This window comes from Pteropus alecto, unplaced genomic scaffold (genome assembly GCF_000325575.1).
Source record: "Pteropus alecto unplaced genomic scaffold, ASM32557v1 scaffold3, whole genome shotgun sequence".
NCBI lineage: Eukaryota > Metazoa > Chordata > Mammalia > Chiroptera > Pteropodidae > Pteropus > Pteropus alecto.
The window spans coordinates 68,898,149-68,924,083 of NW_006442484.1; the positions used below are offsets into that span (position 1 = coordinate 68,898,149).

At 43.6% G+C, this 25,935-nt stretch overlaps 1 protein-coding gene and 1 long non-coding RNA gene across 3 annotated transcripts in view; one reads left to right on the forward strand and one right to left on the reverse strand.

The window, feature by feature from the left end:
* Positions 1 to 2,456, reverse strand: part of FZD5 (frizzled class receptor 5) — a 7,330-nt gene extending 4,874 nt beyond the window's left edge. The window contains 3 exon segments of the mRNA XM_025039511.1: positions 2 to 1,502; positions 1,789 to 2,114; positions 2,357 to 2,456. Of these exon segments, the coding sequence (XP_024895279.1) occupies positions 2 to 1,242 (1,241 nt within the window). The 5' untranslated portion in view covers positions 1,243 to 1,502; positions 1,789 to 2,114; positions 2,357 to 2,456.
* A 448-nt stretch (positions 2,457 to 2,904) lies between these two features.
* Positions 2,905 to 25,760, forward strand: LOC112470337. Of its 2 annotated transcripts, XR_003042948.1 has the most exons (5): positions 2,905 to 3,028; positions 16,604 to 17,606; positions 17,694 to 20,157; positions 21,157 to 21,232; positions 25,690 to 25,760. It is a non-coding gene; the product is annotated as an uncharacterized LOC112470337 (long non-coding RNA). The 2 variants fall into 2 exon arrangements; XR_003042947.1 differs by having other exon boundaries at positions 16,604 to 20,157.
* The last annotated feature ends 175 nt before the right edge of the window (positions 25,761 to 25,935 follow it).

Consider the following 25,935-nt stretch of genomic DNA (forward strand, 5'->3'; position numbering starts at 1 on the left):
CACCAGCAGGTAGAGCACCAGAGGACCCAGCACAAAGCCGCGCAGTGAGTTCAGGTTCTGGTTGCCCACGTAGCAGATGCCAGCCACTGGATCCCCATCCACGGAGCTCAGTGCCAGCGCGGTGATGGACTTGACACTGGGGATGAGCCATGCAGCCAAGTGGAAGTACTGCGCATAGCCGGCGATGGCCTCATTGCCCCACTTCATGCCAGCTGCCAAGAACCAGGTGAGCGACAGGATGACCCACCAGATGGAGCTGGCCATGCCGAAAAAGTAGACCAGTAGGAAGACAACAGTGCACAGCGCAGGGCCCGTGGTCTCGTAGTGAATGTGGCTGTGCTCTCGGCTACAGGCGACGCTGGCATGGCCCACGACCAGGCGCACCAGGAAGCCCAGTGATACGCACAAGTAGCAGGCTGAAAGGAAGATGATGGGGCGCTCGGGGTAGCGGAAACGTTCCATGTCTATTAGGAAGGTGGCCACAGTGGTGGAGGTGGAGATGAAGCACAGCACAGACCACAGGCCGATCCAGAAGGTGGCGAACGTGCGCTCGTCGGGGCTGAAGGAGGGCTGGTAGCAGGGAACCGCGCAGTTGGGTACCTGGCCCGTCCGCACCTTGTTGTAGAGCGGGTGCGACTCCTTCAGGATGGGCACGAAGGGTTCGCGGCACTTGCACACCGACGGCCCCCCAGCGGCGCACTCGCCCCCTGAGGATGGCCCCCCTGGTGGGCCTGGGAGGGTAGCCTTGGTAGGGAAGGGCCTCGGGGGCGCCGTGGTGGCCTCGCTGCGGTTGTAATCCATGCACAGTACCTCGGCGTCGCGGCCCAGTACTGGGAGGCGGTCACAGCTCATGCGCTCCGGCCAGGCGAAGCCATACTGGCGCATGAGCGGCGAGCAGCCGGCCTTGGCGCGCTCGCACACGGAGCGGCAAGGAGGCAGAGGCTTGTGATAGTCGGGCAGGCAGATGGGCGTGTACATGGAGCACAGGAAGAAGCGCAGGTCCGGAGAGCAGTGGATCTCCACCAGTGGCCAGAACTGGTGCACCTCCAAGCCCGCCTCGTCCTGCGTGTCGTGGTTGAACTGGTTGGGCATGTGCGTCAGGTTGTAGCCGATGCCGCGGCACATGGGTACCGTGATTTCCTGGCACACTGGGGCCTTGGAGGCGGCCGCCGCCCGGCCCGCCAGCTGCGCCAGGAGCAGCAGCAGCAGCGAGGGCGGCGCAGACGGGTCAGACCGAGCCATAGCCCCCTCCCTCCCCTCGCCTCCCGCGGCCCACGCGGGGCCGACGCAGGCAGGGGAAACCGGGGCCGGGGCTTCCCTCTCCGCCGACTTCTGTGTGGCGCCGGAGCTGGCAACCTGTTGGTTTCTTTTTCTCTTCAAGAAATCCACCCAAAGCTAAACTGTTTCGGGAAGGCGCTGCTTCCCTCCGCAGGCAGCGCTCAGCTCTTCGCCGGATAGGACTGGGGAGAAGCAGTTAGGGCTCCGATTCCAGGGAAAGTACTCTTTAAAAAAGAAGATGGGGAAGAAGAAAAATTGCAACCACTCTCAATTAGAGGGGCGTCAACGGCTCAGTCCCTGCAAGCGGTCTCCAAACCTAACCTCTCTCGCTTCTCTCCTCTCCACCTCCAGAAACCAAACTACAGACTCCACGCCCCGCCCCGCCTCCCTTTCCGCTGGGCCCTCCAGGTTGGACCCCGGAGTCAGAGCGCACAGTCCCCCCCTCCCTCCCATAAAAGGATAGAGGGCCAGGGAGAAGAACTGGGAGAAGGGGAAGGCGCGGGATCTCACCTACGCGGATCCCCAGAGAAGCAGATAGTCCGCAGCCAGCCTGGGTCCTCCGTCCCTGGGATACTCTACTCAGAAACGCGACTCAGAGCCAAGCTGGCACCGGGAAAGTTTGGCGATAAGCTGGGTATCCGAGGCGGCGGCACATGGCAGCAGGTGGGGGCGTCTCAGAGAGGGAGTCGCCCCCTGAACACGGTCGCCGCAGGTCGGTCACTCGCCTTCTCCTCCTCCGGGGCCCCCCGCATGATCCGGGCGGGGCAGGGCAGGGGCAGGCCGTGCGTTTCACCGGGGTCCAAGAGCCAGACGAAGAGCGAGCGCGCCTGCAGCACCTAGGCGAGAGGAAGGCAGTATGCGGCGGCCGGAGGACCCAGCAGTCTCACAGTACGGTGAACAGCCGGCGCTGGCCCCGCCGGGACTGCATGGTGCGCGCCCGCCGCCGCGTCCCGCCCGCCGCTCGCCTCCTCCCCTGCAGGGGGCTCCTCGCTCCAGCGGACTCCTGGGGGCGGGGGCGGCGCTCTTGGGACGCGCCTGGCTCAGCTCCTCCCCCGCGCGCTCGCACCCTTTCGCCTACCTCCAGCTGGCACTGAGCGGCCCTCCGCGGCGGTGGCGACAGCGGGGGAGTCACGGCCGCAGGCTGACTGGCCTCTCCTGCTCCGCCCGGTCACCTGCTTCTAAAGCCCGCCGGGAGGCTCCGCCCCGGGCCCGCCCCCTCGCGCTGGGGCTCGGTTGGTGGGCTGCCCCGCCACGCTCTCCACGCGTCCCCGCCCACTGCCCCACGGGCTTGGCCTCTCCTCCCCGCGCCCTCCGGCCCCGCCCAGAGCGGGCAGCCGAGGAATGTGGGCCAATCGCGGATCGAAAAGCGACGGGGGCGGGGAGAATGGTAATCACCTTCTTGAGACCCGGGGCGGGAAACCCTAGCTAGAAATCTCAAGTTCTCTGCTGGCGCCCGCGGGTACGGGGCTCACTTTCCTGTAATGTTTTAGCTTATGAACCTTTGATTCTAGGTCCCCAGTTCTCTTCTCTGCTGCTAAGCATCCTTACAGAGTCCAGCGCTTGTTTAAAAAAACTGCTCAAAGAATCATTCTTAGCCGTGGCACCTGTCTCCGCTCTGCTGTGCTGGTACCAGGAGAGCTCAAGTAGGGAGAAGAGCGAATGCTTATAGAGCCCCTACTGTGTGCCTGACAGCGCGTGAATCGTTTACATCTTAATACAAGATCTCAGATATTTGCAACAATTTTATGAGGTAGGTACACTTTACAGGTGAAGAAACAGAGGTTTATAAACTTGACCAACGTAACCGAGCTAATAACAGACCTAGACCTTCTTGTTCCCTGGGGTATTCCGAGCGCCTGACACACAGTAGGCTTTCAAATGGTAAACCCAGAATTCGAACCTAGGTAATTGGGCCGTGGCATCTGCAATTTTAACCACTCCCAACATCTATGTCCCCGCTTCAACCTTTACTTTTGCATGTCGTAACAAAATTTTATGGTTGTGACAAGAAAGTGATTTTCTGTCTGGCAGACTCGAGAAATATTAGTCCTTTATCAGTCGATGTTTAAAATGCCAGGCAGTTCCCCGCAGAGAGAAGCAATGCTAGTTCCCGGCTCTGTAATGGGCAGTGCGCCGGGCCCCCTGGGGGCTGCCGGCTGCTTAGCCGTGCACCCCCACGATTCCCGGGGCCAGAAGTCGGGGCTCACTGAGCAGCCGCCGCCTGCGGGAAGCCCTGCTGAGCGCTTTAACTGCAGGGACACACAGTGGCGCTCCCAGATGGGTTTTTATGCTGCACGTTTTAAATGTCCTAAAAATTCCTCTTTTCTACGTGTTCTAATTAGGTGAGAGGACTGAGGTGTATAGCATACTTGAAATTCATTCACACTCTTACAAAGAGGGTTTGCATTGTTTCTCGCCCCTCCATGCCTGCCTTCTGGAAAGAAGGCAAAAAAAGGCTGGAGGGCCAGGGGACTTGGAGGACTCAGGACTGAACCCATGGAGTGAGATAGGCCGCGATTATTGCCGTTATTATGTCCTGGATCCCATTTGTACAGATAGGGAGACTAAATGACAAAACAGCCCTCTCCCTCTCCCTTGTCAACAAGGTTTTGTGGGAAATAATGAAGAATATGTGTATTAATCCTAACCTCAGAGTTAAAAGGAATAATAATAGCTTCACAAACATCAGAACTATTAATAATTATGTTTTAATTGTACATTATTACATCTTTCATTCCCTGGAATTCTACAGGTGTTCATATTTTATCTCTTGTTTTTTGGAAATACTTGGCACTCTGGGTGGGCACACTTCCCAGGGTTGAAAGTAGTGGCAGTTGAAAAGCCATGGAATAGAAGTCAAAAAGAAAGGGAAATCCTCAGTGGAAAGTATGTGCAGATCGTGAACATGCCAGGGGAGGGCTGTCTCATTCTGTGCCCTTTATGTGACGGGTGTATTATTGGGGATGGACAAGTGTTGGCTAATAATAAAAATTATTTGAAGTTGGAGAATGTTAATCACTCCCGCTGGAATTTAGTCAGAATACTTGTGTTATTACACCTGGTTCTGACTCAGACAACATTATCTGCTGGTCTGTAAACCTCTCTCTTAATCAATAACGAAATATTATTTTTGCTTGGAGATCTCTAATAATAGTAATAACAGCAGAAAACTTTGCCAAAAGAGACTTATTTTGCATTGTATAGCTTTTTGTATCATTCGAATTTTTGCTTTTTTACATATAGTACTTCAAATTTAAAGGCAGTTTAAAATATGCTGACTGTTTAACATGTATTAGGCAGGGTACTAAATAATTCATTTACATTATCAGTTCATTTAATCTTCAAAACAATCATATAAAACTGGCACCATAATGATTCATTCGATGTTACTTGTTTAGTCATTGGATAGAAGAGAAATCAAAATTTTTTCGTGAGTCATAATTTATTATTCAACAAACTAAAAAACACCAAATTATTTTTAAGATGCATTTTTAAGCACCTAAAACATTGCCAAACATTGTAGTCTATCAATTTACTCATATAGCCTTCCATGTAGCCATCTATCCATCTATTCATCCAATAAACAGCAAATTTCTGAGTTGAAGACACTACTGCTATATTAAGCATGTTTATTCAAAGCCAAACTCATGAAAATCGGCTTACATTATTGTCCCAGGTGTGTTTATTAATTGATGAAAATACAGACAATAATGCTAACCATTCCATCTAGTAAGCACGTGACATTCCAAAAGTTTCGAAGTATTGGTTTTAGATTCTGTCACTGGAGATTAGTTATAGCATTTTAAATCTCACTAGACTTGTGTTGATTATGCATGGATTATTCTGCTGAGGCACTTGAGAGTCCAATGCTGTAGGAATGAATGGACAGTAGTCTTTGTATTCTCTTCAATATCTTGATAATCAAGCCTACACTAGTATGCTGCACATAGATGCCTTCAATAAATAGTCATGAAATAAATGGATGAATGAATGACAACTGAGATTAACTTTTTAAACTTTAGCAACTGGCATTGAATCCTTGAATACAGCTTACCTTACCTTATGAGCTATATCTGAGGTTGACCATACCCTGTTAAATGCAGCATGAGTCCAAACCTCATCTCTGCTTTTATTAGCTGTGCCACCTTTGACAAGTCACCTAACAGCTCCAGGTCCTCTTTCTTTGTCTATAAAATGGAGTTACAAATAGTTATCAACCTCATAGAGTTGTAGTGAGGGATAAATGAATTTACATGGTAAAGGGCTTAGAGCCATGTCTAGCACCTAGTAGGTCTATATGAGTCTTAGTTATTATTATTAATTTCTACTATGGTTCATTCTATTTTTCTGTTTTTCCAATCTTGTATATTTACTTTTGTATATTACTTTAATAAAAAAAATTGTTACTTTTTTTTAGATGTACTTTATGTCCAAGCACACTCCCAGCTGTCGCCAGCTATCTCTAGCATTTAGATATTAACTCAATTTGATACTAAGCAGGGATCATTTCACTTGCCCTCGATCAAAATGCATACACCTGACATCAGCAACCAGCCTACGAGTGTGCACAGTGCTGGCACAGGATAGACACCCACGAGCCAACATGAATCCCTCACAGGTATTTCCAGACTAGCTCCTTACATGTCCTAGAGCATCTCTGATTACTCCTCATTGAATCAGACACCTCTAGACAAGAAATCAAGACACTAACCAGAGGATTAACATGATGAGTCATTTGTCCAGGTTCGTAATGAGAATGTCTTGTTCACATTAGAAGTGGAATCATTCAACTATAATCTTTAGTCCTCTCTCTTCCCCCACTGTGACAGAGATTATAGAAAAGTAAAAGCTTCTTTCTTTTCCCCCAGAGCTAATGGAAGTACTCATCTTTCCCACAATGAGCAGTAGCTCTCAGCTGCACATTACAGTCACCTAGGGAGCTTTAAGAAACACTGGTGTTTCTGATTGAGGGACCCAGATATTGTTTTTGGTTTTGTTTGGTTGGTTGGTTTTGGTGCTGCTTTGATTTTAACTCTCTGGGTGATTCTGATTTTCAGCTAGTGTCGAGAAACACTGACATAGATGGTTTTGTTATTTCCTCAGTACAAGCTGCAAACTTAGGCCTGGCTGGATCTTCTCTGCAAAAAGCGTTAATCACATCAGTATGCAAAATGGAACATCTCAGGAGAAGATATTAGGGAAGCGCCTTCCTGTCTAATTCCATGGGAGTTGAGAGTGAAGGAAAAATTATGTAAAGCAATAGAATTGTGGTATACTGATGATACAGCTAACAACAGTGATGGCCATGATAACAGTAGTTGATGGGAACGGAGCATTTCCAATATGCACGCACTGTGCTAGGCGTGTTGAATATATACTCTCTTTTACCCCCAAGAATCTCGTAAGTTTGGTGTTATTATCCCCATTTTACAGATGAAGAGACTGAGGTTCAGACAAGTTAAGTAACTTGTTACCCAAGGTTATGTACCTTCTGACTTGGGTTTTCCTGACTCTAAAACCTATGCTCGTTGTAGTCCCAACACTAGAGGGTAAATCTTGAGATAAACAACTTCCTTTGTTCCTTAGCATCCCTTTCCTGAAGACCAGGTTGAATCATCAATTCTAGAGTGGCCTCTTGTGTGGGGAAGCTAACGTGTAGGAAAGCTGAGGGCTCTGGATTCGTCTAGAATCCAATATAAGTCTAGAGCCAATTTGTTCTTTGGCCTTTGCAGAACAGGCATGAGGTGGGAGACACCCCTTAGGCCAGATTTCTGGACCTTCGTGTTACCTTGGCAGAGAAAGCTTTGGTTCAGTAAATATTGATGTCGTGCATACTGTGAGCCAAGCACTGGTGCCAGGGGTGCAAACATGATGAGGCATGGACTTAACAGGCAAGGCATGGTGGGAGTACAGAGGAGGCACCTAGCCCAACCTAGTGTCAGGGAAGACTCAAGCTGTGTTTGGAAGGCTGAATATGAGTTAGGTGATCTATCACTCAGGGTTTAATATAGGAAGCAGAAACCACTCTAGGTATTTCAAGCAGAGAAAGATTTAATACTGAGAATCAAGCAGGGCTTATAAAACTGTTAAAAGGGCTGGCCCCCCAGAAGTCATGAGCCTACGCCTGGACTGTTGAGTTCAAGGGCCTTTGCAGAGCAGGCATGAGGTGGGACATCCCTTAGGCCAGATTTTAGAACAAAGGAGGTTTGTTTCAGAAGTCAGGATGGGGCTGCCGCTGCAACGGCTCTTCGTATCTACGAAACTGGTGACTAGACACTGAGACAGGACACTGAGGCCCAAAACGTTAAATGTCTGTTGAAATTACTTCTCAAACCTTGCTTGCCAGCAGCAACCACAGCAGAATGATGCCTTCTCTTTGCATCAGCCTGACAAATCTCACAGGATTGCAACCGGTTTAATGAACTTATTTCAGATCCAGACCCTAGCTGCAAGGGAGTCGGACAAATGTAGTTTTGCAGTTTCCAATCTCTCCAACTAGATTACTAGAAGAAAAGATTTGAGGTCTGCAGAGGCAATCCTCAGTATCCACTACAGGTGAGAAAACTGAGGACTTCCTAGACAGAGGAATCAGCACAAGTAAAAGATAAAAGGTCCCAAAAGAATACAGTACAAGGTACGGACAGCTGGGCATGAGTAGGCTATCAGGGAGTAACAGAAGTATCTGGATCAAGGTTTTTACCTAAATGTACACTCTGTCTAATCAATGTATTTTTTAAAATTAATTAGATTCATATACACACTCTACATGTCACATTTTTTCATTGATATAGTACTGGATTTATTCAACAAATAATGCAGAAGGAGAAAGGAAAGGAGCAAAATGCAAACAACAACAACAACAACAACAACAACAACAACAACAACAAAAACACACGCAAAAGAAAATAGACAAAAGTGCTAGGTGGTATTCATCCACAAAGAAAACAGAAGAAACCTTAGCCTTCTTCAAGCTAATGTTGTGAACTGTTGATTACTTACCCAAGAGTCATATCCCCTTTCTCCTTCTGCACGGAAACCCTGGTTTTTTGTTTTGTTTGTTTGCAAATCTACCATTTTCTGCAAAGCCACGGGCTTCAGGTGAGGCAGGAGTTCCAGTCCAAATCCCAAGAAATAACATGTGACTGCTCCATCTGATCGTATTGCTCCCCTTCTTATCAATATTTAGGTCACACATGTGCACAAGACACAGTTCTGGCCAATAAGGGAGTGGGCCAATGTGAGGTAAGTCTTATGGGAAAGATCTTATTTGAAAGGAGAAACAGTTTTCTTTCCTACTGGGTATTGTTTTGTCTGCATGTGATGCCAACCACCGTGGGTGGCATCTTGCAACCACAAAAGACCTAAGCTGACACCGAGGAAGGATGGCATTGAGGCTGCCTGACCTGCCTGCCTCCAGACTTCTTCTTATTTGATACAATACACTGCTTATTTTTAAACCAGTTGAGTCAATGTTTTCTGTCACTTGCAACCAAAAACATCATAACTACTACATGCAATCTGTGCACTTAAGACGAAGATATGGCCACTTAAACTTAGCTAATGAAAGTCTCTGGAGGAGATTTAAAGACAAAAATTTATTCCTCCCTTTTCACCAGGAAAACTTATTCATCCTCTAAATTGTTTAAGACCCACTTAAATGTCACTTCTCGTCAAACTGAGTTATTTGTTACTACCTGTACTCCAACAGTTCTTCCACCACTCCTCTTCACTCATCTACTCTTTCAACAAATATTTATTGGGTACCAATTGTGAGTTTGCTAATATTTTAGACACAGGGAAGTAGATGCATGGAGATTCCAGTCTAGTGGGAAGACAGAAAATAAATTTAAAAAATTGTAATGTGATGACTCTTATCAAAGGAAAAAGAAAGAATTCTTAGGGAAGCATTTAAAAAGCGGGGAGATAACTACCTTGAAACATGTTTTGTTGTTATGTGATTATTTGTTTTTTCCACTAGATCGTGTGCGTGTGCAGTCTCGCATTCCCCCACCCCTTCCTCAGGATATTGTATTTTACAAAGATGGCTGCAAAAACTCCTCTCACTTCCCTTGTTCTGCAGCATGACCTTGCCATTCCCCATGGAGGAAAGAAAGTAGGATGTCCTAAGTCCCTTCCCCTTGAATCTCAATGAGCTTGTGATGGTTTTGATGCTATGGGACTTTCACAGAGATGTCACAAAAGGCCATGCAGCTTCCATCTGATTCTTTTGGAACACATGTTTTCTTGAAATGTTCCTTCCAAACTGCTGATCCACAGCATCTATGAGCACAATAAAATGCCTGTTGGTTTACATGGGTTTGGAGTGGTTCGTTACATGGTAGCATTGACTAGAACACCCCCAAATCTGACTTCCTGTAAAATCTTAGATGACCAAGTAGAAAATTTTCTTTCTTTTTATCTGACCCAGTTGGTGATCAACTTACGCATTGAAGCTTCAGAACTTTCATCCATCTTACTTTCATCCTATTGAGTCTTGCTGTTGATGATATGCATGTGAAATGTCTAATCTTTTAAAACACAAATCTTCACCATTGATCTTAATATCCTGCTGCAGTGAGTTCCCCAGGTCAATTGTGTGTAGTGGGGAAAAAAGTACCTCCTTTTATCCATTTTAAACATGGTTCCTTTTCATCTCATCTTGTCCTCTTGTTCTTCCCCAAGTAAAGTGATTTCCATTTTGTGGGTACCTAGACACAGAGAACTGAATTGAAACAATAATCTTCCTTTGAGCTGGTTACCCAGAAGGCCCCGGGCTTGCTGGGACATGGAGCAGTGGATTTTACCTGGTGACTTAAAGGTGGTGGAACACTGTATTCTAATTAGTCATAAGTTCGGTTCCAAGCTTTTAAAAGAAATCATCTCTAAACTCTGTAAGAGGCAATGGGTATCTTCTTGTGGTGCTGGTAAATGGAGCACAGTATAGTGGGAAAACATTGGTTAGTTCATGGACAATCTGGATTCAAGTCTTATCTTGTGAGCCAGCTGTGTGCCCTTGGGCACAACACTTAACTTCTCTGGACTTCATTTTCCTCAACTATAGAATAAGAAGCTTTGACCAAGGGGTCCTGTGGTACCCTTTTGCCTTGAACATTCTATAAATTCTGTGTATTTGCCAGTCATTTTCAAATATCTACTATATAAATTCATGGGAAGAAGTAGTTTGTATTCTAAAGCAGGGGTCCCCGATCCCTAGGCTGCAGACCAGTACTGGTCCATGGCCTACTAGGAACCGGGCCACACAGCAGGAGGTCAATGAATGTCAGGCAGATGAGTGAAACTTCATCTGTATTTGCAGCCACTTCCCAGCGCTAGCATCACCACTTCAGCTCTACCTCAGATCATCAGGCATTAGATTCTCATAAGAGCACCAGTCCCTGGTGCCAAAAAGGTTGGGGACCACTGTTCTAAAGAGTGTCTTTAGCTCAAAAGTGGGTCTGGAGAGAAAACCTTTCCCCTAACAAAAAAATCCTCTAGTTTTTAGAAAACAAATGTTATCTTGTTCCAAAGACAGAACCCAAACTAGGCATTAATTACCCCAAATATATTCCTGCTACAACTGTTAAGTGACAGTTCTTGCAGCCCTAGTCCTTGCTGTTTGGGGGTGCATTCCTAGTTCTCCCTTCAGTCTTGCTTCCATGCATGAGCCTATCAATTCCCACAGATTTATTGCTGAACATTGGTGCTGGGACAGCTTCATGCCAAGTGATGAGAATTGGTGGGGTGACAGCTTCTGCTGCATGGCCACCATGAGGAGGAAAAAGTATTGTCCCAGTGAGTAATGCAGTAGGAACTATTCAGATGGATCTCAGTCCGAGATGCCTTCCCAACCCTTTTTCCCCATGCAGAAGAAAAATGCAGTCACTATTTGGGGCTTAGGGAAAGCATTCACCCTCACTCAGCCTGGACTCATTACATTTATTTTCTGGTCTACTAAATATTTCTCCAACAGTTGTGATTCTTAGAACTTCGTGGACTCTTAACTCACTTCTTAAGCATTGCATACTATTTTCTCCTACTGAATTTTTATTTTCCAATCTCAAGTGAGAGACATGCTTCCCATGTCTGATTTTAAAATTCACTACAGAATCACAACTATTGAAGACCTATCATGCATTGGAAGGATGGATTGCTTTTCACTGGTGGGTTGACAAATTGTCAATAGCAACAAGTAGCATGACAAGGTCCTGTTCAAAAGAACTTATTTGCAAGGCTAAGAAAACCCTTGAAGTCCATATAATTCATGGAGGATATAAAATCTTAGACAAAATTTTAGTCAATAAGTGGGAGAATGGCAGCAGTGAAAGTAATAAAATAGTATATCTGGTGCCTAGAAGAGCTTTTCTGAAAATATGTATTCTAAAGAAGAACTCTCCCCCCATCGTATATAATCACACATATATATTTCCTCCTCCTCATAATATACAAGAACGTTTTGATATTTTTGTTCAGGCTTTCAGGAAAGGCTTGAAAACGTCATAGCAACATTTATAACAAATAATACTCTCAGTTGTACCAATAGGAAAACTAAAGATCAAATCGTTATTTGGTTATTATTTGGTTATTTGGTTAAAACAAGATTAAACATGTCACCAGTGTGGTTTGCTTCTCAGAGTGGTGCTAACCTCACTAGGCTGCCTTCGTATGCTTAGTGAAGAAGAATCTTGGTTGTAGCTACAAAGTGGAACCCAGTATACCAAACACCACACCTGTTCCCCCTTCTGCTGTTTTTACTCACACTCTAGCTAGGGGAAGACTTTGAAGCCCTGTTGGCTTCAAAACCCTTCTGCCTATACTGGCTGTGCTGTATCATTGCTTGTTGCCCAAAGGCATTCTGAAAAGATAGTTTACTGCTTAAGTGCTTCATGAACTGGTCAAGCAATGAGTTACACTTCTTTTTTTTTAATTCATAAACTTTGTTTTTTAGAACAGTTTTAGGTTTTCAGAAAATGAAGCAGGTAGTACAGAGAGTTCCCATACATCCCCTCCTTCTCTCACTCACAGTTTCCCCTACTATTAACCTATTACATTAATGTGGTACATTTGTTATAATGGATGATATATATTATAAATATATTAATATAAATATATTATCATTAATAAAAGTCTATAGTTTACATTAAGATTCACTCCTTGTGTTGTACAGTTCTATGGGTTTGGACAAATACTGTCATGTATCCACTATTACTATGTCATACAGAGTAGTTTAACTGCCCTAAAAATCTCCTGTGCTTTGCTTAATCATCCCTTTCCCATCTCCCACTCCACCCCCTGGCAATCACTGATCTTTTATTGTATAGCTGTGCCTTTTCCAGAATGTTATATAGTTGAAATGATACAACTATGTAGTCTTTCAGACTGGCTTCTTTCACTTAGCAATGTGCAATTAAGTTTCTTTCGTGTCTTTTTTGGCTTGATAGCACATTTCTTTCTTTCTTTCTTTTTTAAATATACTTTATTTTTTTGGTAGTACAGTTTTAGGTATATAGCAGAAAATACAGAATTCCCATGTGCCACCTGCCCCCACACATGCACAGCCTTCCCTATTATCAGCATCCCACATCTGAATGGCACATTTGTTACAATAAATGAACCTATACTGATACATCATTATCACTCAAAGACTATAACTTACATTAGGATTCACTCTTGGTATTGCATGTTCTATGGGTTTTGACAAATGTATAAGGACATGTATCCATCATTATAGTATCATACGGAAGTTTCACTGTCCTAAAAATCCTCTGTGCTCCACCTATTCATCCTTTCTTCCCCTCAATCCCTGGGAACCACTGATCTTTTTACTGTCTCTATAGTTTTGCCTTTTTCCAGAATGTCATATAATTGGAATTAGACAGTAGGTAGATTTTTTCAGATTGGTTTCTTGCACTCAGTAATACGCATTTTATGGTTCCTCCATGTCTTTTCATGGCTTGATAGCTCATTTCTTTTTAGCAATGAATGATGTTCCATTGTCTGTATATACCACAGTTTATTTATTCATTCACCTGCTGAAGGACATCTTGGCTGCTTTCAAGTTTTGGCAATTATAAATGAAACTGCTATAAACATTTGTGGGCAGGTTTTTGTGTGGATTTAAGTTTTCAGCTCCTTTGGGTAAATACCAAGGAGTGTGATTGCTGGATTGCATAGTAAGAGTATGTTTAGTTTTGTAAGAAACTGCCAGACTGTCTTCCAAAGTGGCGGTACCATTTAGCATCCCCACCAGCAGTGAATGAGAGTTCCTATTGCTCCACATCCTTGCCAATATCTGGTGTTGTCAGTGTCTGGATTTTGGCCATTCTAAGAGACCTGTAGTGAGATCTTTTTTATTGCTGAGTTGTAAGAGTTCTTTCTATATCTAGATATAGTCTTTTATCAGTTATGTATTTTACAAATATTTTCTCCAACTCTGTGGCTTGTCTTATTCTCTAACACTGTCTTTCATGGAGTAAACATTTAATTTTAATGAAGTCCAACTTACCAATTTTTATATCATGCATCATGTTTTTGGTGTTGTATCTAAACAGGTGTTTAAATGTCTGGGAAACAAGCCTTGAAGAGATCACTGAACTCCAGAAAGCAGCTTGGAAAATCCTGGGGAAATGTCATAAGGGGTATTTTTAGCATTCGAAGGGGGCTGCTGGTTCTGTGTCAGCCCAAACCATAAGCACCAAATACCTCCAGACCTTTCCCATCTGTCCATCACTGCCCTTGTACTGACCATGCCATTGCTTACATCTTTCAGCGTGGACTCCACCAGTTTGAACTTTGTGAGAAGAAAAGGTTTAGATTTAGTTTTTGGATACATCATTGCTCCTTAATCCTTGATAATTTATTTATTAAATAAGTGACTTTTCTGAGACTAGCAAAATATTCAAGTCTAACAAAATTATTCAACCAATCCAATCTTTCTAACACAGAAGCAGAAATAAACAACTCTAGTTTACTTTTTAAAGATGATAAGTTATACACACACACACACACACACACACATGCACGCACATGTATACATACATATATATACATATATATATTTAAAAGTTCTTTGACTATAACATAAGAAATTTCAAATCGACAATGACATTTGTAAGAAAGAGTAAAACAAAAACAAGTTTAACTGTTTGTGGACATGTAGGTGATAGCAATTCCCCAGGTACCCTTGTTATACTATAGACTTAGCTCTTTTTTATAAAGCAAGTTTTGTAATTGTCACTTACAGGATTTACCTTCTTGATCTCATACTGCCATGGCTGGCTTGTTTGTAACTATATCGTAGAAGGTCTGACAGCCCATATTATGCTAAAGTTATTTTTTAATCTACCTCATTGTGGGCTCTTTTAAGGCAGGGATCAATGGTTTTTACTACTCAACCCAGACTCTTCTATGTAGCAAGACTCAATAAGTTGTTGAGTTAATGTGTACAATCTGTATTCAATAACTGTTACTGAGTGCTCAACTATAGTTTTGAGGAGCCACATTTATAAAAAGAATATAGAGAAATGAAGAGGGTTCAGGGAAACCATCCAAAATTCCCAAAATGCTGAAGTATAGGACAATGGAGGAAAAAGAGCATATTTATGATTTTGAAGCGTATGAAGAAATCACATTGAGCAGGATTGTTCTTCATCTTCCCAAAGATTAAGAGAAGAGGGAAATGTAGGTACAATTGAAGAAATAAAATAAAGATTTGGGAAGCACATAAGGAAGAATTTTTTTGACTTTAGGATTCTTGGAATCTTAGCAGAGGTAATTAGAATTTGCAGACAAAAGAAACTTTGGTTTTCTCTTAAAGGATGCAAAGCTAGGTTGACTTAGCTAAGCTCTACCAAAGAGAAAACGCTCAAATGCTGAAGATAGTGGCAGCCAGCCACATGGTGGCCAGTTTCCCATCCACTTGCCCTTGGGTCAAATTAATGTGTAACGAGGAAGCCATTGATAGCAAGAGAAACTCAGATCAGTGCCTCTTATTGGTTCAGTGCAAGAGAGTGAGTGGCAGGGGCAATCACAGTGAAAGTGTTAAAATACTACCTAGCCTCTCTGTTGGAAATCAGAGGCAAAGAGAAAATGCCTTTTTTTTTTTTTTATGGAGAGGCAAGGCATCTCTTGCAAATTTGCAACATCTTATAATAACAGCTCATTTATGGAGCCCTTGTTATATGGGAAGGGACTTCCACCCAAAGAGGTAAGGCAGAGTCCTCTTGTGAGCGCCAATTAACAGATAAGGAAGTAGCAGATCTGTGAGGTTACCTCCATGGCTAGCCAAAAGTCTTAGCCAGTGAGTGAGTGAGCCAGACACTGAACCCAGATTTCTATCCAAGTCCACAGCTCTTGCCTCCACTATCCTGCCCAATGATCTTTGGACTTGAGACCTGTCTAAACAAATCCCAGGTCAATCCAATGACACTTGGCTGCCCCAAGAGGCTTTCTGCAATTGCCTTGAATGCCCATTCCAAGATCTGGGCCCACCGAGGCCAGAAGAACCTGTGCAGCTGTTTTCAACCTTGGCTACACATTGCAATCACCTGGGAAGCTTTACAAAAATGTTGCCACTAGGGTCCCACCCCTAAAGATTTTTATTTAATTGGTTTTCAGTGCAATTTCAACACAGATTTGTGTTTAACTTTTTATTGAAGTGTATTATACATGTAGAAGCATGCACGTGCTGTAAGTCTACATTGCAATGAACTTTCACAAACTGAAGGTACTTGTGTAACCACCACTTAGCTCAGGAATCAGAATGTCATGAGCACCCCAGAAGCACCATTATGCTCCCTTCTAGTCTCTGCTCCTCCCCAGCTCACCCCACCGCCCAACCACTATCCTGACTCTTGAGAGCATACATAGTTTGGGCATAGAGATTTTTTAAGCTTCCCAAATGATTCTAATGTGTATCCACCATTGAGAACAATTATCTTACCGACTGAAGGTATGGAAGTAGGATGAACGACAGCAAATGCATAGATATAGGTAAACCAATAAGAATAAACCCAAGCTATATTTATGCCTCATCCCTGGCTGCCGTCTCCCACGTTGCCTATGTATGTCTTATTTCACAATAGCAGTCGACAGGAAGAAAGTTTTTTTTAAAACAACAACAAGATATTTTATTTATAAACAACTTTTCTCAGCATTCACCTTATCAACCTGCCATCCTGAGGGTTGCCAAAATCACATTTGCAGATAATAAATAAACTTATGGAGTGCTTTCTATGTACTGAGTCCCTTACTAAATGCTTTACCCATATCTCATTCAATTCTTACAACACCCAATAATAATAGTATCTCTTATTTCTCCATTTTACAGATGAGGAACCCTACGCATAAAGAGATGAAGTAACTTGCCCGAGGGCACACAGTTTGCAACTGGCAAAGTTAACCTGCAAAGATTCTTCTTGCTGCACCTCCACTATGGTTTTTAAGTATCTATGTCAACGGACCTCTGCTATTAAATACCTGGACAAAGATTAATGCCACACCGATTTCAATGTACAGTAGAATGAGCTGGGAGGGTAATAGAGAAGAATCACAGAATTACCTATGTGTGCTAGAATGGACTTTGGTGATCATGTAGTTTTACTTCCTTCTTTTATAGATGAGGAAACGGGCCAAGAAAAAAATTTAGATGCCTTAACAAGCTGAATGAGAGAAAATTAAAGTCCAAACCCTGGGAGAGGTAAAGCCTTCCTTGGGCAGGATGGGGCCTTGACCTCTAACCCTCAGAGGTACAGGTTTGTGGCTTTATTAGTACAACTTGTGACGAGTGATGCTACTATTATTATTTAACATTCATAGCATACTCGCACGTGCATATTGTTATTTGTATAATTATAAGAGTCTCTACAGTGAACTTTTAATTTAAACAAAGTAGAGAACTGATCGTCATAAAGTCATCTGAACTGGAAACCGGATCCTCTCAGGTTTCCCTGAATTTGTTCGGTTGTTTGGATTTCGTGTCATATGTGATCAGCCTCCTAGCATATTTATTCTGGCAACGGAAGGGGTGGGGTGTGAGAGAGATCTCTTGGAGACGTTTTCATCGAAAACTTGGTGTTACATGTGTAAGTCTTATTTCTCGAGCACTTTCAGAGAGCAAAGCAAATCTCAGAAAATGTGATGCTTATTGCTTTTCCGTTTTTCCGCTCTAAGATGACTTCGGAGTTTTTTGGTATTGTTCGTTTTTTCCCGTTTTTAGATCTCTCCCCGACCTCTCATCACCGCCGGTGTCTATCTATCCTTCCAGTCTTCTACATCCTTTGTTCGGTTCCCTAGTTGTTTGGTATGAAACTCCCTTCAAGCCAGAGTGTTGGGTATGTTGCTCTCTAATTTTTTTTTTTTCCAGAGTAATTTTCCCAATATAAATTATACCCTCAATTACTTTTCTCTCCCTGGAGCAGTGAATCACATTCTAAGAAGCCGTTAGGGCGGAGACAGCTGGATACAGAGCCGGGGGAGGTTGAGCCAGTGCCGGCTTGTCACCCTCGTTCTCTGTTCACCCTGCTGCAGCGGCCGAGTGCAGCCTTGTGCTGAAGTTACCAGCAACGAAGGGTCTTCAGTGCCCATTCCTCTACACCATGTGCTCTGGACACCGATGTGAAGGAGAGACTGTGCTTTAAAGCGCTGGCCTGTGCTTGGAGGCAAGAAGAATCTAAGCTAATCTAAGTTGGCTTGATATTCGAAAACTAGGTAGATTGCATAAGTGCCCCCAGTCTTCATCTCTCCCTGTATTACTTCGTTCTGCCATGTGACTTTACAGTTTTCTGATCAACAGATAAACCACTGATTGTGACCACGTCGCCTACTTTGGCCAACAAAGTTAGCAGAGGTGATACAAGCGGAGGCTTGGAAGCGTGCTTGCATCACTGGACTCGTTCTCTTGCATCTTTACTATTTCTACAAGAAGAGCACGCCTGGGCTGGCCCACTTGTTCCAGGATGGGAATGAGAAATATGTGGGGCAGAGCTGCCCCAAGGAAGCTGCCCCAGACCAGACCAGCCCAGCCCAGCCTAGAACAGAACCGTCCAGCTGACCCAGAGATGCATGAACACACCTAGCCAAGAGCGGCAGGTCTGCTAGCCAACCTTCACATGAGCTGCAGGTGCAGTGTCTGGAGTGGGAAGTGATTGTTGTTTTATGCCTCTGAATTTTGAGGTGGTTTGCTCCCTAGCAATTGCAATGAGGTCATGCCCTCTGAAACTATTATGATGCTTAGATGAACAACTACAAACAAAAGCACTTTGCCAATGTAAAACTGTGGGGAGTAAGCATAAGGGATTGGACCATTGAACAAGCTCTGAACCTGGAACCTAAAGACCTGAGTTCAAGTCCCCAATCACCCTATAAACTTGTGCAGGTGATTTAAATTTTCTGGGTCTTATAAAATTACAGAGCTGGCTTGCTGACTCAAAACCATGAGGGCTTGAGAGGATGTTAGAAAATTAATATGGGTCTTAGGACTTCATTGGTAGAGAGTTAAGAAAAGAGATGGGGATGGCAGGAGAGAGGTCAGAGGATATTTTATCTGAGTATAAATAAAATGGGATACCCATAAAAGAGGTACGTGGAGTGAGAAATTGGGTGATTTTGAAGAATGTGTTTGATCTAAGGCTGAGAGGTAGACTTGGAGGCCACATATAAAATAAAGTCTCCTTTCTTTAGAGACCTGAAAGTATGGGATATGTGAATAAGGGAGGAGAAAAGCCTTGAAAACGGCTTATAGAAGGCACCTTTCTGACATCTCTTCGCTTGGAATAAAGCAAAGTTGGGGACAATTATAAAGTCTCTGGTCAGATGAAGAGCTAGTAGTTCAAACTGGCAGTTCGATATATTTGTAAGAACTCTCCCTTAGCAATCTTTAACTTTTCTTGGTTGTGTATTACTTGACTTTAGATAAGTCATCTATCGTATGGACAAGTAGATGAAATATGTTTCATTCATTCATTATGTCTTGAACAGGCTACATTCCTGGAACTGCTCTAGACACTGGGGATGAAACAGTAATCAGACATGGTTTCTGAGCTGGCTACCTACTCAGGCAGGGGGATTTTTCATACATTGTCATTCATGTCAAAATATATACTACTAGATCCTTTTTCAGAGGCAAAGATTATAGCTCAGGGAGGTTAAGTGGCTTGTCCAAAGTCACACAGCTTGTAAGAGAAAGTTAAAAAATAATGCCTTTTGGTGCTAGAGTCTGTCTTGTTTCTACTGAACTATGCTGTATCCTCTTGTTCATCGTTTGATTTTATTTACAAAAATGTCATTTTTGTATTGTTTTTAGGAGTACAGTAGAGTTAGGTGCTTAACTTTTTGTTGTTGTTCCATAGAGAAGTATGTGATTTATAAGTCAAAGGATCAAGTTCTCAGTTTCTAGGACTTTGGAAGTAGGTTTCTCTATTGAATAAGGACAAAGCTTATATGTACAAAAATAAGGTAATGTGTTAATCAAGTATGGTCTTCTCAATGGAATACTTTGAAAACATTAAATATAATCGCTATTAGACTTTATAGGTGAGAGTGAAGTTGTCATAGCTCCTCGAGGATGGCAATCTGAAAATATAATTCAAAACTACAAATGAACATGCCTTTTGTTCTAACAATTTTAGCTTAAGGGACTTATCCTACGGAAATATTCTAAATATTCTACAATTGTACAAAATTATTCAGAGCAGCATTCCCCCCGCTCCCAGCAATTTATTAGTAATAACCTAACTGGCCGTCAATAAGGAACAGCTAAATAAGTTATGATACTTCCTTAGGATGGAATAGCATGCAGCCGTGAAGAAGGAAGGGGAGACAAAGGAAGAGGAACAGGAGGAGATTCCTTATGTGTTCACCAGGATGTCTTTTTAAGAGACGATGGTATGATAATGCCCATGGGAGAAGGACAGAGGGAGTCTCTGGGACTCCAGAAAAAAGTCACCATACTTCTTGGGTCAGAAGTAGGGAGCTTCCTCTTAATCTGTGCCGACATTTGTTGACTATGCATTATATGGAAGGTGCTCAGGTACATTTTATAGAATGTATAAAATGAGGAGTTTCCTCTCGCCTACTACAATCTAGTTGAGGTTGTACCTGATCGTTACATATAAAGATAACAATCAAACCCATCGCATTATCAGGGAGTGAATGTGGAATCAACCTTATGTTGGGATGAGGGAAAAGTTTGAGCTTGAGGGGATCAGAAGTCTTCAGAAGAATTTCACTTGGGTTAGGGAAGGATTTGGGTAGAATGAAGGGCTTGTGGGAGCCAGGCAGAACCTGCCAGGCAGGACACTCTCTCGGCAGAGCCAGAATCTAGAATGAGCAAGGTGAATTGTGGGCAAAGAGAACTACTTTGTCTGGAGACGGGGAGACGAGCTTAGAGAGCAGCTCAGTGATAAGAGCAGAGTGGTAGGTTGGGGCAATGCCGAGGAGGACCTGGGACGCCAAGATAAAGATCTGGAATTTTGTTCAGGTATTTGAACCAGGGGCAACATGCACAAAACAGTCATTAGGGGAATGTAATCTGGCCACCCCATGCCAAGTGGTTAGTAGCAGAGGAGGTCTGAAGTTAGGAGACTCTTGGAGACCTGAACAGGAGTCTGGGAGCAAGGTGAAGAGGCCCGAGCTAGGTCGGTAGCTGAAAAAGTAGAAGAGAGGCAGACACGAAGGTGTTATTCTTTGACTTTTTGACATTTTGACATTTCCCTGACAAGTCATAATTACTGTAATAGTTATTGTCTTGGGTTTTACAGGTGTATAACACTATTGATTGTGCAAGTACACGAGGGTCAAAGGAACCTTTGTTTGGTTGTGGCTGTGGTTGTTTGTCTGCAGACTGTTACAGATTGAAAACTGGTATAAAACTTGTCTTCCCAGAGCTGCACCTAACATGCTGCTGTGTCCACGGAGAAATCATAAATGTAAACCCACTTCCAGAAAGCAAAGACTAAAGGTAAAAGTGGCTCTTAAAAGTTATTCTTCTAGCATCGATCAGAACTTTAATTGTTGCTTTCATTTAAAAAGGGGGTTACCAAAATAATAAATACGGGTTGTTTTAAACCTGTTATAAAAGTAAGTAGATTATGAGTGCCACCATATAGAGAGATCTATGCTCTATTAAGTGATAAGAGCAAGTCTCCTAACACTATCATCATGTACCGTTTCTGCTAAAAGCGTTACATATGTTTTAGGTACGAAGTCTGAGAGGCCACCCTCCAGCTGGGGCACAGGGATGTGGGGAAGGAGGGTGCAAATGGGAAAGTTACTTTTTGCTTCTGAATTTTTATAATATTTTATGAGCTAGTTAATGCTTATCAAGAAGAAATTCGTAAAAGCATTTAATATATTCCAGAGAAGGATTGTCCCCACAGAACTTTCCTCAGCTCAAGCTTTTTATGGGAAAATAGACAAAAATGCTAGTTAGGGAAATAGAAGGAAATAGAGGCAGGGAGAGTGGTAGGAAAAGTCTTCCTTGATTCAACAGGCTTCTCCAGGCTGTAGAACCTAGTGTGGCTAAGAGCTGAGACTTGTCTCATTGGGCAGGATACTCATGTCTCTAGGCTTCAGTTTCCTAAAGTGTAACATGAAGATATTGTGATAAAATGAAATAAGGTCTATAAATCATGACTTTGCACACGGTGACCAACACTTAGTAGGCCTTCAGTAATTACTGGCTATGATTATTATTGTCTATCTGACATTCTAAACTTCTAACAATTTACCTTGTACTTTTCCTTGGTCCTCTAATTATTTACTTGCTTGATCCCCTATTACAATGTGCACCCCTTAAGGCAGGATTATAAGTTCGTTCAATGGCTGACAAAAACAATACATTCTTATCCCCACGAAAAAGAAAAAAAAATCTGCCTTCATCTCGACCCCTCAAGATAACCATTGTCGATGGTGGTTTCTATAGATCCCTCTAGAACAGGAGTTGGGGCTACATGAAGGCAGGGCATTTACTATCCTGCCCTTTATAAAAACAAGCTTTAGCCCATTTCGGCTGGCTCCTGTTCTAGAACAGCACATGCTGTTTAATAGAAATATATGTGAACCACATGTGTAACTTTGTATTTTCTCATAGCCATACTAAAAAAAAAAAAGTTTTATAAAAGGGAAATCAATTTCAATAATGTTTTCTTTAACCTGATATATCCAAAATGTCATTTTGGATGACATATGTAATCAAAATATATAATTACTGAAATATTTTACATTCTCATTTTCATGCTAAGTCTTCAAAATTTGCCATGAATTTCATGCTTACAGTACATCTCAGTTTGGACTAGCCACATTTCAAGTGTTCAGTAGTGGCTGGTGGCTACCATGTCAAACAGCTTAGCTGTAGAATCTAGATAGTCTTTGTATGCATATAGTTACATAAATTTTTTAAAACAAAAGTAGTACAGTACACATGCTTTTTTCACTAAATAATCTTTCTTGGAGATATTTCCCTATCCTCCCATAAAGATCAGCCCTTTTCTGGACAGCGATAGTATTCTATCTATTGTTTAGATGTATTATTATCTATTTTATTAGTTTCCTATTGGTGGGCATTTGTATTGTTCCTAATTTTGAATTGTTATTTAAAATAGTTAAGGGATTGTCCTTTTACATATAAGTCTTTGCACCTGTGGGAGTATATATTTAGAATAAATTCTTGGGAGTTGAATTGCTGAGTCAAAGGCTGTGAAGACATTTAACTTTTTAATAACGATTGTCAAGCTGGAGAGCTGCAATTCTATCTTGTTTTTCTTTGTATCTCTAGCATGTTTGCTTTCAATGGATAATTGTTAAATGAATAGATAGATAAAAATCTCTCACCATTGAGAGAGAGAGGGAGAGGGAGAAATAATATGGAATTAAGTAGGAACAGTTAACCGCGTACTGAGATACAAGTTGAAACACCGTGGGTTGGTAAAGCGAAAGGTGTTTGTTTAATGTTCAGTTAAACGACTCTGAGCTCAGCCCACTTTCAATTCCTTTCCCTCTCAGAAAGTCTCTGGGCCTTGGGTCTCAGGTTGCGGCATTTTGTGTTAAACTGGGATATTTTCTCTGCCTTTGAAGGCCAGCTGAGCCCAAGTCTTCCCTGTGGTGGTCAGGACAGTTTCCAGTTAAGAGTGGGGGGTGATGGTGGGGTGGTTAAAGGTGCTGCTTCCTCCCATGGGAACCCCTGCTCTTCAGGGGTCAGACAGGCTCCGAGATTCTGGAGTGCCCTCCGTGCGGTGTCTCTGACACCAAACCTGCTGCCCTTTTGGAATGAGAGGATACGTCCTCCTTCAGTCACACGGCCTGTCACCATCACGCCAAAGGGGCCGTTCTCCAATGGCCAAGTACACAGATAGAAAATCTGACTATAAGAACCTGACTTGATCTCCAGATCGGCCCTGTCCCTCCTCCTGCTGAGAATTCTCCTCTGGCCTGTCTCGCAAACTGGCAGCCGCGGCCACACTCGCAGCCCTGCTTTCCCCTTGCAGGCCACAGCCTGAGCCTCTCAGCTGGCTCCCACCCACCAGCCGCCCTCACTCGCTCTTCCCCATCTCTTCCAAACCTGCCAACCTCCACCACTGACTTGATCCTCAAGCCTGCTCTTCCTCTAGCCCCCTGCCCCTGGCAGGGCCTGGCTTTTTCTTTCCCTGGGGTGCTTGGGCAGAGTGCTTGGCACATAGTCGACACTTAATAGATGTTAGTTGAGTCAAAGGACAAAATAATCACCAGGCTTTTTAGTTTGCCATCCAAACTTCCATATTGAATAACTCCCTGGACAAGTATTGATCAAGTGCCAACTACATGCCAGGCACCGTGTCAGGTCAACAGGATAGACAGAGTTCCTACGTTCATGGAGCTCGTGATCCCAGATCCTTTTCTGATCATATCTAATTCGTCCTGGCTCCCCAAACACTCGTGGATCATTCTGTACTTTTATTCACTCATATATTTATTTGAGTACCTATCATGTGCCAGCATTATGCTATACATATAGTCTCTAATTTAGTCCTCACAAGAGGACTAAAGGAAGATGTTCCTAGTTCCATGTTACACATTGGGAAAGTAGGATTAAGTAACTCGCTCAAAGCCACACGTGCGCAGGAGTGACTGGGGCCAGGATTCTCGCATCGGCAGGCCTCGCTCAGTGTCTACACCCTCGCATCACGTCCTGACAAGGAAACATTTGACCCTTCAGGAATGAGGGAAGACATTCTAGACCAGGTAAACACCTAGAGCCCAGTGCGAAGTGTGTGTGTGTGTGTGTGTGTGTGTGTGTGTGTGGAATAGCTTAAACTCCAGCATTCTACTATTAAAGGACACAGGGGGACAATTCTGGAGAAAGTTAACTCAAAGGAGAGAGTTAACCTGGCAGACACGTGCCTGCCCGCAAGTGTGCCCGGTACCCAGTAGGCACTCAATAATCATTACCGCTTTGTTAATCTGGCAAGGCTGTTCCATTTGGCTGGGGAACTAAGAAGTAGGATAGTGAGAGAGAAGATTGGAAAAGACTGGAAGCAGCTGATTGCAGAGTTTCTTGAACTGCTTTTCTCTATTATCCCTAAACCTTAGTCTTCAGTACCTCTTACTGTAACTTCTGTTTTAGCCATTTTACATGGGTTTCTGAATGGAAGCTCCCTGAAGTCCCTGGGTGTGAAGTGACTCATCCAGGCCACTGTGGCTCATGATGAGCTAGGACTCGAACCTAAAGAACCTGGGCTTACGTTCCCGGTTACACTGATGTTTACGTTTTGAAATAAAAGTCAGTGGTGCTGTTGCTCCGCGGGTGCTGTAACTTGCGGGGACTCTGCAGCCTTCAAAAAGGAGCAGCAACGGCTTTACAATTCAGGCCTTTGCTTTATATTCAAGCCCAGAGTCTGCACTTCCCTCCCGCTCCTACGCTTCTCCCAGCTGCCAAACAATCTCCCTCCCAAGGCCGCGCCTTCGGGAGCAAGGAAAGAAAAACAGGAGTAAGTCATTTCGATAAAATAAGAGCTAATAGATCCAGGCAAAATTATTGTAATCAGAACCACAGACACTCTGCTGGCCAGGAGGGGAAAATTCCGTAAAATAATAACGCTCACATTCTCCTTTTTCTCCCCACTTTGAGTGGTGTACTTTTCTGCCCTGACGATATTTAAAATCTTGCCAGAGGCAGGAACACAGAGGGAAAATATTCCTGCCTATAAACAAGGGGAAAGTTTCATGGAAGGGACGTAGAATTTTGAGACTTATATTGGAATTGGCAGCAGGAAAATCTAACGCTCTGGAAATAATGATTCCAGCATTAGGTCACTTGGGCAATGCGGCCATCCTGCGTGGCTTTAAAAATGTTGCCTCAGCGTCTTTCCTCCTCAACTTGAAGCCACAAGAAGGATGGTTCATTCATTTATTCAATACTCAAAGGGTTCTTACTATTTACAGGGAATTTGAAGAGATGTAAACTGAAAACACAGCTCTCCGGACCCCTGGGAGGTCGCTGTGCAGTAGGGACAACAATGCACACGCAGGAGCCACCGTGGGGCTACACAGGTGGCGACTGGTGACTCCCAGGGGCCCTCTCATGGCCTCTGCTGTGCTGCTGTCTGCTGGAGTCTAGGGAAGAAGTCTTGCTGGCAAAGCTCCCCTCTACAAGTGCCGAAAGTCATCCCGTGCCTTCCAGATCTTTCA